The sequence below is a fragment of the Amphiura filiformis genome, chromosome 19 (genome assembly GCF_039555335.1).
Source record: "Amphiura filiformis chromosome 19, Afil_fr2py, whole genome shotgun sequence".
Lineage (NCBI taxonomy): Eukaryota > Metazoa > Echinodermata > Ophiuroidea > Amphilepidida > Amphiuridae > Amphiura > Amphiura filiformis.
This window is the reverse complement of record NC_092646.1, coordinates 2,543,316-2,559,057: the sequence shown is the minus strand read 5'-3', so window position 1 is coordinate 2,559,057 and position 15,742 is coordinate 2,543,316. Positions and strand designations below refer to the sequence as shown.

The following is a 15,742-nucleotide window of genomic DNA, read 5'->3' as shown; positions in this document are numbered from 1 at the left end:
TATTGGTATTGACGAAGTAACTATCTACTGCTGATGTTGGCATTGATGAAGTAACTATCTACTGCTGATATTGTTATTGATGAAGTTGCTATCTACTGCTGATATTGGTATTGATGAAGTAACTATCTACTGCTGATATTGGCATTGATGAAGTAACTATCTACTGCTGATATTGGCATTGATGAAGTAACTATCTACTGCTGATATTGGCATTGATGAAGTAACTATCTACTGCTGATTTTAATATTGATGAGGTAACTATCTACTGCAGATATTGGCATAGATGAAGTAACTATCTACTAGTGATATTGGTATTGATGAAGTAACTATCTAACTATGTACTGCTGATATTGGCTTTGATGAAGTAACTATCTACTGCTGATTTTGATATGATGAGGTAATTATCTACTACCGATATTGACATTGATGACGTAACTATCTACTACTGATATTGGCATTGATGAAGTAACTATCTACTGCTGATATTGGCATTGATGAAGTAACTATCTACTGCTGATATTGGCATTGATGAAGTAACTAACTACTGCTGATATTGGCATTGATGAAGTAACTATCTACTGCTGATTTTGATATTGATGAGGTAACTATCTAATGCTGATATTGGCATAGATGAAATAACTATCTACTAGTGATATTGGTATTGATGAAGTAACTATCTACTACTGATATTGGTATGGATGAAGTAACTATCTACTGCTGATATCGGTATGGATGAAGTAACTATCTACTGCTGATATTGGTATTGATGAAGTAGCTATCTACTATTGATATTGGTATTGATGAAGTAACTATCTACTGCTGATATTGGTATTGATAAAGTAGCCATCTACTGCTGATATTGGTATTGATGAAGTAACTATCTACTGCTGATATTGGTATTGATGAAGTAGCTATCTACTATTGATATTGGTATTGATGAAGTAACTATCTACTGCTGATATTGGTATTGATAAAGTAGCTATCTACTGCTGATATTGGCATGGATGAAGTAACTATCTACTGCTGATATTGGTATGGATGAAGTAACTATCTACTGCTGATATTGGTATTGATGAAGTACTATCTACTGCTGGTATTGGTATTGATGAAGTACTATCTACTGCTGATATTGGTATTGGTGAAGTAGCTATCTACTGCTGATATTGGTATTGATGAAGTACTATCTACTGCTGGTATTGGTATTGATGAAGTACTATCTACTGCTGATATTGGTATGTATGAAGTAACTATCTACTGCTGATATTGGCATTGATGAAGTAACTATCTACTGCTGATACTGTTATTGATGAAGTAGCTATCTACTGCTGGTATTGGTATTGATGAAGTAACTATCTACTGCTGGTATTGGTATTGATGAAGTACTATCTACTGCTGATATTGGTATTGGTGAAGTAGCTATCTATTGCTGATATTGGTATTGATGAAGTACTATCTACTGCTGGTATTGGTATTGATGAAGTACTATCTACTGCTGATATTGGTATGTATGAAGTAACTATCTACTGCTGATATTGGCATTGATGAAGTAACTATCTACTGCTGATACTGTTATTGATGAAGTAGCTATCTACTGCTGGTATTGGTATTGATGAAGTAACTATCTACTGCTGATATTGGTATGTATGAAGTAGCTATCTACTGCTGATATTGGCATTGATGAAGTAGCTATCTAATGCTGATATTGGCATTGATGAAGTAACTATCTACTGCTGATATTGGCATTGATGAAGTAACTATCTACTGCTGATATTGGCATTGATGAAGTAACTATCTACTGCTGATATTGGCATTGATGAAGTAACTATCTACTGTTGATATTGGCATTAATAAAATAACTATCTACTGTTAATTTTTTATTAATGAAGTGGCTATCTACTGTTGATATTGGGGTTTATGACGTAACTATCTACTGCTGATATTTTTATTGATGAAATATCTATCTATTGCTGATATTGGCTATCTACTGTTGATATTGGGGTTTATGACGTAACTATCTACTGCTGATATTTTTATTGATGTAATATCTATCTACTGCTGATAGTGGCATTGATGAAGTAACTTGCTACTGCTGATATTGGCATTGATGAAGTAACTATCTACTGTTATAAATATTGTTATTGATGAAGTAACTCTCTAAGCCCACTGCTGATATCTGCATTGATAAAATAACTAGCTACTGCTGATATTGGTATTGATGAAGTAACTAGTAGCTATCTACTGCTGATATATTGGTATTGATGAAGTAGCTATCTACTATTGATATTGGCATTGACGAAGTAGGTATCTACTGCTGATATTGGCGTTGATGAAGTAACTATCTACTGCTGATAATGGGCATTGATGAAGTAGCTATCTACTGCTGATATTGGTATTGACGAAGTAGCTATCTACTGCTGATATTGGTATTGACGAAGTAACTATCTACTGCTGATGTTGGCATTGATGAAGTAACTATCTACTGCTGATATTGGAACGGATATTGGGATAGTATTAATGACGTAGATAATTATCTACCTGCTGATACTAATATTGATGAAGTAGTTATCTAGTATATCAGTATATACCAGTGAATTGGATCGTTGTGATGGTTATGCTTTACACAAAAACAATACGATCGAGTTCATTGCTCGAAAATGAATCGCTCTTTGCTAACGATCGAACTATGAAGCGTAATTTAATACTTACATGATCCCATCTACACTTTCCATGTAAAGGTTCATTTGAAGACGCCGTCTTTGGGTGTAAGATACACCTGTTACCTAATGTAAAAATAAGGAGAAAAAGTGAGATGATAATGAATTGTTAATATAAACTATGATGAATATGATGATGACGACAACGACGACGACGATGACAGTGATAGTGATGGTAATTTGATGACGACGATGGTGGTGGTGATGATGATAATAATAATGACGATGATCCTGATGATGACTCTGATGATGATATTGTTGATGTCACTGATGATGACAATTATTATGATGACTATGATGATTATGTTGATGATGACACTGATGATGACAATGTGACTGACGATGGCAGTAACACTGACACTGATGACGACGACGACGACGATGATGATGATGATAATGATAATGATAATGATAATGATAATGATAATGATAATGATAATGATAATGATAATGATAATGATGATGACTATGATGATGATTATTATGTTGATGAAACATGATTGTGATAATATTGTAATAGTGATGACGACGACGACGATGATGATGATGCTGATGATGGTGATGATGGTGGTGGTGGTGATGATGATGATGATGATGATGATGATGATGATGATGATGATGATGATGATGATGATGGTGATGGTGATGATGATGATGATGATGATGATGATGATGATGATGCTGATGATGGTGATGATGGTGGTGATGATGATGATGATGATGATGATGATGATAATGATAATGGTGGTGATGGTGATGGTGGTGATGATGATGATGATGATGATGATGACAATGCGGATGGTGATGGTGATGATAATGGTGATGATGATTATTATGTTGATGATACATTGATAATTGAATTAAATAGTCATAAAAATGACGATTGGCGACGATGATGATGGCAATGACGATAATGATGATTACATATAATTATCATTTATCTAAAACGTGAAACCACTGTATAAATACACCCTTTCATCTTACCGGTTCTACGACCATATAACTCTGATGTTTGGTTTCATTAGGTTCAATGCCATCAAAAGAGTCTATGATGTCAGGTGACGCATACAAGAAATGAGGTGCTGATATCCCAAAATTTGCATCTGTAAAAAACAAGGCACAAATTAAGTAACTGTGGCCAATTGAATATTGAATTTTTCAATGTGATTTTCAACATTGATTATAGCCTTGTTAAATTGGCAAATGTACAAGTGAAAATGGATTTTGCACAACAAAGGATTTGTTTAATCATTTAATAGCATCTTACCCATACACCAAGTGGCATTGAGGATCCCACAACCGGACAACTGTCTGGCAGACAAACTTTATTAGGAGGATAATTTACCCATAAATGAGGTGTAATTGAGGACCTCATCTGGACAAGTGTCTCGCAGACAAACCTCATTGGGAGGATGACTTGCCCATAAATGAGGTGTAATTGAGGACCTCATCTGGACAATTGTCTGGCAGACAAACTTCATTAGGAGGATAACTTACCCATAAATGAGGTGTAATTGAGGACCTCATCTGGACAACTGTCTGGCAGACAAACTTCATGATAACTTACCCATAAATGAGGTGTAATGGAGGACCTCATCTGGACAAGTGTCTCGCAGACAAACCTCATTGGAAGGATGACTTGCCCATAAATGAGGTGTAATTGAGGACCTCATCTGGACAATTGTCTGGCAGACAAACTTCATTAGGAGGATAACTTACCCATAAATGAGGTGTAATTGAGGACTTCATCTGGACAACTGTCTTCAGACTTGTAACGAGTCATGACTCGAGACTTGACTTTTCAAAAATGAAATGACTCTTGAAATGAAAAAAATCTTGAAGTATATTGAACCCAGCACCTTTTTGCGACAGAATAAGTCTATGTTACAAATGTTGCTATTTTGAAGCTAAAGTAATGAAATATGGTGCAAAGTGGAATAAATGCGCGCGAAGCGCGCAAAAATTTGCACTTTTGGGGCTAAAATGGGTAAATATGAGGTTAATTTAGTCAAAAACCCATAATCAGGCGTCAACATGGGGGATGATTGTATGGATCATCCCCCTGGCAAAATATTGCTGGGGATTTATCCCCCCCCCCTCATCCCCCCGGGATCTACGCCTATGATTAGGAGGATCACTTACCCATACAAGACGTGACATTTAGGATCCCATCTGGACAACTGTCTTGCAGACAAAACCCATCATTAGAAGGATAACTTGATGCATTGGCGTATGTATACCACGGGATGTGGAACTTCATCATTGGTACATCATAGAAGGTAATGTCATCCTTGTAGATATATGGAACAGATCTGAGGAAACATATATGAAATGGAATGTTACTGATGCAATATTTGGGGATCTATTGTAGATTGTAACCAGTTGGTGCGCCCAGGGGTGGAAATGTGTATTGTAATTTCAGTTCTGACACAGCAACTCGGGGAATTGGGTGTCAGAAACATAGTAGAAACAGCGTAATAGTGTACATGTAATGCCTATACTTAAAGGGGTATTTCGTGATCCTAGTATCCTCTTTTCATGACATTTTCAGTAGATATCCACGAAAAAGCTTATTCCCAAAATTTTAGCCGATCCGATTTTGCGTTTGCGAGTCTATGTGTATAGGCCATAGGCTACTGTGTTGTAATTTCGTTCTGGTATACCAGAACGAAATTCAACGATAATTTGACGGTATCTTTGCTGAACGAATTAATCTGCAAGAATTTTTGTACATACACATTATGCATTATGTAGCCAGATGTTTCCAGTGGTATAAAAATCTCAACCTTTTTTTAGAAAAGTGTGGAGATGAGGGATGTGGATCACGAAATGCCCCTTTAAATGTAACTAGTCCGAAAGTTACAACCCTTATCATTTCCCCCAAAGAGCTGATCATATTTCCCCCCATATCCCGGGATATCATATGGGGTGGGTGGGGAAGTATATGAACATGCAAAGGATACGATCTCTATAGAATAAAAGTCAAACCATAAGGCCAAAAAAAAAAAAAGGTTTGTCTCAAAGCTTGCGCGCACGTTTGTAAAATCGCACAATTTGACAAAAAATATTTTTTATTTCCAAAAAAATTTTTTTATAGTTTTTTCCAGTAAAAATCGGCGAAAATCAGACTTTTTATCAAAATACCATGAAAAAGTCGGGAATAAAAAAAATAAAAAAATCGCATTTCGCATTTGTTTTAAATTTCTCGTGAGCTTTGAGACAACCCTTTTTTTTGCCTAAGCGGTTTGCTAAACACACGCAGCTTTACAGATCTGTGTTCATGAAATTTGAAATACAGCACAAGATCCAAAAGGTCAAAACTTTTTATTTTGTTCATATCCTGAGACAAAAAACCAGCACAAAGTAAACTTTGCTAACAAATATTTGAATTTCTAACAAGGTCCTTAGTTTAATCACTCTTTTTTACATTGGGCTGTTCCAGAAAATAGATGCACACCCCCTATAGAGGAGTTCGGATATCCGGACTTTTTGTCCAGTCGTGACTGTTGGAAATCCAGACTTTTAAAGTGCCCAAAGGCAAAAAAATCCGGCAGAACAATAGTTCAAAATCAGAAATCCTCAATTTGAGAGCTAATTTTTAACATTTCCGTGATTTTCCCTTCATTTGATTGGATTTCCAAGCTTTTTCCAGTAACATTGGCAACTGGAAATCCAGTCGTTTTCAGAAAGCAAACTTGGAAATCCGGACATTTCTTTGATTGAAAATTTACTCCTCTATAGGGGGTGTGCACCTATTTTCTGGAATAGCCCATTGCTGCATGTGTGATTGGGCTATTCCATTTAAAATCTACACTACCCCTGTGGAAGATTTTGGAAATATCTTCCACAGAACACATTAGGCAGCTCCATTTGAATATCATACACCCTCTGAGAAAGATTCAATCTGAATCTTCCACAGAGGGAGAGTGAGTTTCAAGTGGAGCTTTCTAATATGTTCATTCCATTCAAAGTTCATACTCCCCCTGTGGAAGATAATTATTTCCAAAATATTCCACAGAGGGTAGTGTGGATTTTAAATGGAATAACCTATTGCTCACTCCTGTGAATACTAAACATTATTGTCGAACTCACACAGGCCGTTTTCTGTTTAAAAATTGCATAATCTATAGTTTTCACAATTTTAGCGTGGATGTAAACAATTGCTAAAAATGCGTTTCTCCATTTTGTTTATATGCTTGTTTTTTATTTGTTTTTTTGTTTGTTTGTTTGTTTGTTTTTAGTTTTTTTGGTCATTATGATGAGTTTTTGCATTTTGTTAAATTTGGCATAGTTAGACTAACCTGCAATGTATTTGATCATATACATATATAGTCTCCTCTGCAGTCATCTCTGGATGTAGAATACTGCCATCTGTGAAAAATAATGATGATAGAATCCTTTAGTTGTTTTTTATTTGATTGACAAATCCAAAATTGCTCACTGTTTTAAGACTTTCGCCATCATGGCTGGTGTCTTCTTCAGAATGACTAAAATGAAAGACAGAGATAAAAAAAAGACCATATCCGTCTGATTGGTTGCCGACCTGCGCTGTACGGCATTTTCTGTCTAGTTGTCAGCATTTCAGACGCGAACTAGTCTTTTTATCTCTGTCTTTCATTATACTGCATGGAATTCGCTTTTCCCGCGGGATTGACCGGTACTTCAGGTGATTTTTGCATCCCTCGGTTGCATGGTTCTTCCAATTTGGAGAATCGCATCCCAGTAGTCATTCTGAATAAGCCACCAGATAAGATGGCGAAAGTCAGGGGCGTAGCAAGAGCATCGGGGGCCCATGGACTAACATATTTTGTTCCGATGTTGCTAGGACGTTTGCGTGCAAAGCACGCGAACAAAGTCAATTTCAGACTTTTTTAGCCCCAGATCAACATGAATGTAGCTATTTTGATGTGGGAGAAGCGCGAAAATTTTTACAATTTTGTCCTATTTTGGCCAAAAAACATTCTGTTATTAGGGCTAAAAGAAAGATCATAGATGTATACATGTAGGGCAATTTTGGGGCCTCCAAATTTTGGGGGCCCTGGACCCAGGCCCATCTGGCCCAATGGTAAATCCGGCCCTGCTCTCCATTATCAGCACTTATTTAATTTTCGCTTTTGTGCTCGGGGGCCCCTGAACCCTCGGAGCCCATGGACTTCGTCCACCCTGTCCCCCCGCTTGCTACGCCCCTGGCGAAAGTTTGCCAACAGAAAGTATATATAGTCATATACTGGTGCATGGTACTTTTAAGTATATATGCCCGGGAGTCATAACTTTAAAGAGTTAAGTTAGGACTCCCAGTCACATAACGGCCATATTGCAACATATTTTCGTTGCTTTTTACTAAGATCGTACCGAGGCCACCGAGCCAGGGCCAAAATTTCCAAATCATCTCGTTAAATTGACTTCATCGGGACAAATGTGCGTGAGATTGTGCAAGTTTAACGCTAAATTGGAGTACAAATAAAGACAATTGTGGCCTAAAACCGGGCCAATAGAATTCCATATTGTAGCTTTTGGTCATTTTTGTCGTGGTATTTCGAGCCAGGAGTAAATTGCCCGCTCCCTGCCGCCGGCGATACACCTCTACTTTTTAAGTTGCTGTAATTGGTTGATAATGATAAATATGTCGCTGTGATTGATTGATAATGATAGATACGTTGCTGTCATTGGTTGATAATGATAGATGCGTTGCTGTGATTGGTTGATAATGATAGATTGATGGATCCTTACCTGATCCGTTGATCATATTAGCTTCTTTGGATCCCCACCAGTCCAATTCTGTCATGCCATTCCACTCAATCAGTTTATTCAGCTCGGTAATATTACTGGCCCCTGTGTTGATCACGGAACTTATTACGCTGCCATTGACCTAATGGGGTAAACATTGAAGAATTATTATAGTCAATTATCACTGATTATATTTAAACAATTATTAAAAAATATTGTTTATAATCGGTTGTTTTAAAATGTACCTTGTTCTATATCTGCATATTTGTCAATTTCAATAAAAATTGGCTAAAATTTAAATATACTTCAGCTTCAATTTAAATAAAATTATAATTTAGGTTCTATATAAATAAAATAATAGGATGTGTATCTACTTTAAATGGCATTCTTTATTTGTCCTCATTACGATGCTATCTTCAGTAGATAGCAGTCTTTATAATTACGATAGCTTCAGTTGCTAGCAGTATAATTATGTTGTCATCATGTGTCTTCAGGATAACAATCTTCATGATGCCATTACCATGCTATCTTCAGTAGATTCACCGTTGTCTTTATGTATAACTTCAGTAGCTAGCAGTCCGTATGTACTATATGTTGTCATTATGGTGCTATCTTCAGTAGATAGCAGTCTGTATGTTGTCATAACGATGCTATCTTCAGTAGATAGCAGCCTGTATGTTGTCATTATGGTGCTATCTTCATTAGATAGCAGTCTGTATGATGTCATTATGGTGCTATCTTCAGTAGATAGCAGTCTGTATGATGTCATTATGGTGCTATCTTCAGTAGATAGCAGTCTGTATGTTGTCATTATGGTGCTATCTTCAGTCGATAGCAGTCTGTATGATGTCATTATGGTGCTATCTTCAGTAGATAGCAGTCTGTAGTTTGTATGTTGTCATTATGGTGCTATATTCAGTAGATAACAGTCTACATTGATATGTGTTGCCATTATGGCGCTATCTTCAGTAGAAGCTACGGAAGATAGCAGTCAACATGGCCAATGTTGTCTTTATGGTGATATCTTCAAATATCTTTTTGATACTCTTTGATGCCGTTTTGATACTATCATTTATGGTGTTATCTTCAGTAGAAAGCAGTACGTGATCCGCGAGACGCATTGCTATTTTAACTATTAATAATTATGGCGATTTCTTTCATTAGTTTAGTAGATCGCAACAGTATGTATAATCACTTGACACATTTTAACACCAATTTCAACATAAACATGTAAAACTATTTTAGCGTGTTCAAATTTTAATATTTTAACCCTTCCGTAAAACTTTGAACACAGATTCAAATTTTAATGGAAGGGTTAAAATTATTCATTTATACTGACATCAGTATAGATGCTTAGTATAATGGCGTGCTTTATACTGACATCAGTAATAATATCTAATTCAGCATTACCGTTGTCAATAGCGGATACACTGCAAAAACAAGTGTTTATATTTAAACACCATATCGTGTTTATCAGAGCAACACTTAATAAACACATAATTCATGTTAATGGTCTAACACTAATGTTCATAAATTAACACTTGGTGTTATATTACAAACACTAATGTTTGTAATATAACACCAAGTGTTAATTTATGAACATTAGTGTTAGAACCATTAACATTAGTGTTAGACCATTAACATGAATTATGTGTTTATTAAGTGTTGCTCTGATAAACACAATATGGTGTTTAAATATAAACACTTCTTTTTGCAGTGTATAGCTACGTCTACCTCAGAACAAAATACTTACGTGTGGTAGAATTCCTACCACGTAACTCGGAATTGCTTCTTTCCCAGCCAAATCCTGCAATTGTTTCATAAATGGGTCTTCATAACCCCATAGTATTTCACCCACAGAAAGTTTGATAAACATTTGGTGTCCATGGATGCTGGCTACGGCGGACACGGACATCTTAGAGAACCAGTCAGCGTATTTGAGAACAGACACGGAAGCCTGCGGAAAGGACAATATAAACAGCAAAAGAATTAAGGTACCAGTTACTTTCACTCCTGTTTATCCTAAACAAAGACAGATATGAGGTATGCCATAATTATTACCAGCAGCTTAAGTCGTGTTCACACGGTCGGACATAAGTGACTTATAACCGGTAATAAGTGGCTTCAATGACCGGTAATTGTGACTTATTACCGGTTATATGTGACTTACAATGTATGTCCGACCGTGTGAACACGACTTAATACTAATAACTACATCCTTTAGCTCTGATTTAATACCCCATTCACTGAAATCAGTCAAGAAATAAAGACGCGGTGATCTCAAATCCCAAGGAAGATGTAAATTAAAAAGTTGCAGATTACCCCATTAGCCTTTTCGAGATATGGCGGACACAATAGGATGGAACTGCACGAAGTGGTAAAGGCTTTTGAATTTGCCGGGTTTTACCCAGATTGAAGACTGCCCTCCTAATGTGTGCGCCATACTTCAAAAAGGCTCTTTGGATGCACCGTCATCTTGTTTTGTATCCAGGTGTTTTTTACCCTAAAATTATTAAATTTTGTATAATTATGTATTTGATGTGAAACCAAAAACCACATGCTGTGTGATAAAGCATGTAAAGTGAACAGCATATCTTTTATGTATACGGCGCTATGTGATCAAGCAAAATGAGTCGGGAATCCGGAATACTGATTTGTTTTTTGCTTTATTGTTCTGAGCAACTCTAAAATAGCCATATCTCTGGAACCGTAAGTCTAATTATGATGGGGTTTTCAGCAAAACAAAGCTCTCAAAATGGCTCATGTGATGAAATTGAAAATTGAATTTTGATTTTGATCGACATCGAACTCATATAGCTTAACCACATCCCCTGTACGAGGCCCATCGAGTGCAGATCCGTCGGAACACGCTTTTCAATGCGGAATAAATGCTAACCTCATCGTGACATCATCCAAGCAGCAAAGTTCATTTCCCATTGAAAAAGCGTTACCCGACGGATCTGCAGTCGACTATTCTGTTACTTACGGCAAGTGGTATATTAACAGTGGTAAAACTGTCATTCTCGTATCCTACTGATAATTCAGGCACGAATTCCATCCAAGTCTTCTGTTTGAAAGACAGAGTGTCGTTGTCACCAAACGTCAGATTATAACGCGATATACTGACCCTGTAAGGAGAAAAGATAGGGAGGTTGGTGTTAAACTTGAAATTATATTGGAACACTACGCAGCAAACACAAAAATGTTTAAAAACCCTTTTAAACAAGTCATATTTTGGGCTTTGGTTTAGGTAAAAACGTTTTAATAACATTAAATGTCGGCTTATATATAAAGATCATGAAAACGTTTTAAAACGTTTTGTATAAAAATACACTCAACAATATTTTTTTTTAATGTTTTCAAAATGTTATTGTTAACTATTTTTCATTCCAATTTGGAGCAAAAAAGGTATTTTGTTTTCATTTGAAGACACGGATTATTAAAAAAAAATATTTGAAAAATCCGGCATTTCGCATTTGACCGCTTTGACCTGCTACAGGAAACAAACATGCTTTTTTTGCCTAATCGGTCTAATCGATATCGATTTATAACATGATCGTAGACCTGTAGCAAAAATATCGCTTGCGGAAGGCCATTGAAATCAGAACACACACTCCAGCGCTCAACCGTGATCAAGGACTTGAGCTCCCTTCAACTTATAATGCCCTAATTCGATCAATAGAAAGTACAACAAAGGTTTAGAGCAGGACATTCAACTCCATCAGTTCATTACTTGGAGCAAGTTTCCTGCTTGGAGCCCTCCTGATGAGGATGTTATCTTAAATTTCCTGGTAGTTCACATCAAAACAGACTGTTATGTACTGAAGATAACACTATTATGACAACATACAGCCTGCTATCTACTGAAGATAGCACCGTAATGACAATATGCAGACTGCTATCTACTGAAGATAGCACCATAATGACAATATACAGACTGCTATCTACTGCAGATAGCACCATAATGACAACATATAATTATGACTGCTATCTACTGAAGATAGCACCATGACAACATACATGACTGCTACCTACTGAAGATTGCACCATAATGACAACATACAGACTGCTATCTACTGAAGATAGCACCATAATGACAACATACATGGCTGCTATCTACTGAAGATAGCACCATAATGACAACATGACTGCTATCTACTGAAGATAGCACCATGACAACATACATGACTGCTACCTACTGAAGTTTGCACCATAATGACAACATATATGACTACTATCTACTGAAGATAGCACCATAATGACAACATATATGACTACTATCTACTGAAGATAGCACCATAATGACAACATATATGACTACTATCTACTGAAGATAGCACCATAATGACAATTTTCAAACTGCTGTCGTCTGAAGATAGCCCCAAAGTAACAATCTGTATCCGTCATCGTGACAACATACAGAACACACACTCCAGCGCTCAACCGTGATCAAGGACTTGAGCTCTCCTTCAATATAATGCCCTAATTCGATCAATAGAAAGTACATCAAAGGTTTTGAGCAGGGCATTCAACTACATCAGTTCATACTTGGAGCACTTCCCTGCTTTCCTGATGAGGCTGTTATCTCATTTGAACTTTCCTGGTTGTGTATATCTACTGAAGATAACACTATTATGACAGCATACAGCCTGCTATCTACTGAAGATAGCACCATTATGACAGGATACAGACTGCTATCTACTGAAGATAGCACCATTATGACAGGATACAGACTGCTATCTACTGAAGATAGCACCATTATGACAGGATACAGACTGCTATCTACTGAAGATAGCACCATTATGACAGGATACAGACTGCTATCTACTGAAGATAGCACCATTATGACAGGATACAGACTGCTATCTACTGAAGATAGCACCATAATGACAGGATACAGACTGCTATCTACTGAAGATAGCACCATTATGACAGGATACAGACTGCTATCTACTGAAGATAGCACCATTATGACAGGATACAGACTGCTATCTACTGAAGATAGCACCATAATGACAACATATATGACTGCTATCTACCGAAGATAGCACCATTATGACAACGTACAGACTGCTATCTACTGAAGATAGCACCATTATTGACAGGATACAGACTGCTATCTACTGAAGATAGCACCATTATGACAGGATACAGACTGCTATCTACTGAAGATAGCACCATAATGACAACATATATGACTGCTATCTACCGAAGATAGCACCATAATGACAACTTTCAAACTGCTGTCGTCTGAAGATAGCCCCAAAGTAACAATACACAGATCTGTATCCGTCATCGTGACAACATACAGAACACACACTCCAGCGCTCAACCGTGATCAAGGACTTGAGTTCCCTTCAACTTATAATACCCTTATTCGATCAATAGAAAGTACACCAAAGGTTTTGAGCAGGACATTCAACTCCATCAGTTCATACTTGGAGCAACATTCCTGCTTTCCTGATGAGGATGTTATCTCAATTTTCCTGGTTGTACACATCAAAACAGCCTGTTATCTACTGAACATAACACTATTATGACAACATACAGACTGCTATATACTAAAGATAGCACCATGACAACATATATGCCGCTATCTACTGAAGATAGCACCATTTTGGGTACAATTACCGAATACGGTACAACTTGCTAGACTTCAGTTCAGTCCTCGTTTACGGAGTTTAGGGTTAGGGTTGGGGTAGGGCAGTGTTGTAATAAGACTAATAGAGTTGCACCCTGCATGTACATTTTGATAACATATACTGCTCTCCAATGAAAATAGCACAATAATGATAATATACATTACAGACTGCTATCTACTGAAGATAGCACCATAATGACAACATACAGACTGCTATCTACTGAATATAGCACCATAATGACAACATACAGACTGCTATCTACTGAAGATAGCACCATAATGACATCATACAGACTGCTATCTACTGAAGATAGCACCCTAAAGACAACATAGCACCATGTTGACAACATACAGACTGCTATCTACTGAAGATAGCACCATAATGACAACATACAGACTGATATCTACTGAAAATAGCACCATAATGACAACATACATACTGATATCTACTGAAGATAGCACCATAATGACAACATACAGACTGATATCTACTGAAGATAGCACCATAATGACAACATACAGACTGCTATCTACTGATGATAGCACCATAATGACAACATACAGACTGCTATCTACTGAAGATAGCACCATAATGACAATATGCAGACTGCTATCTATTGAAGATAACACCATAATGACAATATACAGACTACTATCTACTGAAGATAGCACCATAATGACAACATACAGACTGATATCTACTGAAGATAGCACCATAATGACAACATACAGACTGCTATCTACTGATGATAGCACCATAATGACAACATACAGACTGCTATCTACTGAAGATAGCACCATAATGACAACATGCAGACTGCTATCTACTGAAGATAACACCATGATGACAATATACAGACTGCTATCTACTGAAGATAGCACCATAATGACAACATACAGACTGCTATCTACTGAAGATAGCACCATAATGACAACAACACACAGACTGCTATCTACTGAAGATAGCATCATAATGACAACAAACAGACTGCTATCTACTGAAGATAACACCATAATGACAACATACCGTAAAATGGGGTAACTTCGGTCAGCGGGGTAACTTTGGTCGGTCAAATATATTTTTTTAAATGGTCATATTTTCGTACAGCAGCATTGTTTTTAGTCATATTTGGTGTCAATTTATTAAGAAATATGTTTGGAAGAAATAATAGTCGCTCATGTGTAATTTCCTTGAAATTTATGAAAAAGCGGGATTTTTGAAAAAAATCAGCATTTTTCACATTTTTTTCCAGAAAAATAAAAATCGATATTTGTGAGCAAGGATGTGTGTTTGATTAATTTTGCAAGGTGTCAAATGTCACAAAAAACAACAACTTGCCCATATTCAGCGTAGATCAATTTTTTTGATTTTTTTCCTTCATGGATTGTAATACTGTGACCAAAGTTGCCCCAAAGGCGGGGTAACTTCGGTCAGGTCATTTTTAACCCCTTAGCACCATAATGACAACATACAGACTGCTATCTACTGAAGATAACACCATAATGACAACATTCAGACTGCTATCTACTGAAGATAGCACCATAATGACAACATACAGACTGCTATCTACTGAAGATAGCACGATATTGACAACATACAGCCTGAACTGAAGATAGCACCATAATGACAACATACAAACTGCTATCTACTGAAGATAGC

At 36.7% G+C, this 15,742-nt stretch overlaps 1 protein-coding gene across 2 annotated transcripts in view; it reads right to left on the bottom strand.

Moving 5' to 3' along the window:
• The window catches only part of LOC140140818 (lysosome membrane protein 2-like), a 58,393-nt gene that overhangs the window by 8,254 nt on the left and 34,397 nt on the right, over window positions 1–15,742 (bottom strand). For both annotated transcript variants that reach the window (XM_072162574.1, XM_072162573.1), the window contains 7 exons: window positions 11,428–11,569; window positions 10,195–10,398; window positions 8,445–8,583; window positions 7,016–7,085; window positions 4,857–5,026; window positions 3,699–3,817; window positions 2,707–2,780 (listed from right to left, as the gene is read on the bottom strand). In XM_072162574.1, the coding sequence (XP_072018675.1) occupies window positions 2,707–2,780; window positions 3,699–3,817; window positions 4,857–5,026; window positions 7,016–7,085; window positions 8,445–8,583; window positions 10,195–10,398; window positions 11,428–11,569 (918 nt within the window). The remainder of the gene's footprint in view (window positions 1–2,706; window positions 2,781–3,698; window positions 3,818–4,856; window positions 5,027–7,015; window positions 7,086–8,444; window positions 8,584–10,194; window positions 10,399–11,427; window positions 11,570–15,742) is intronic.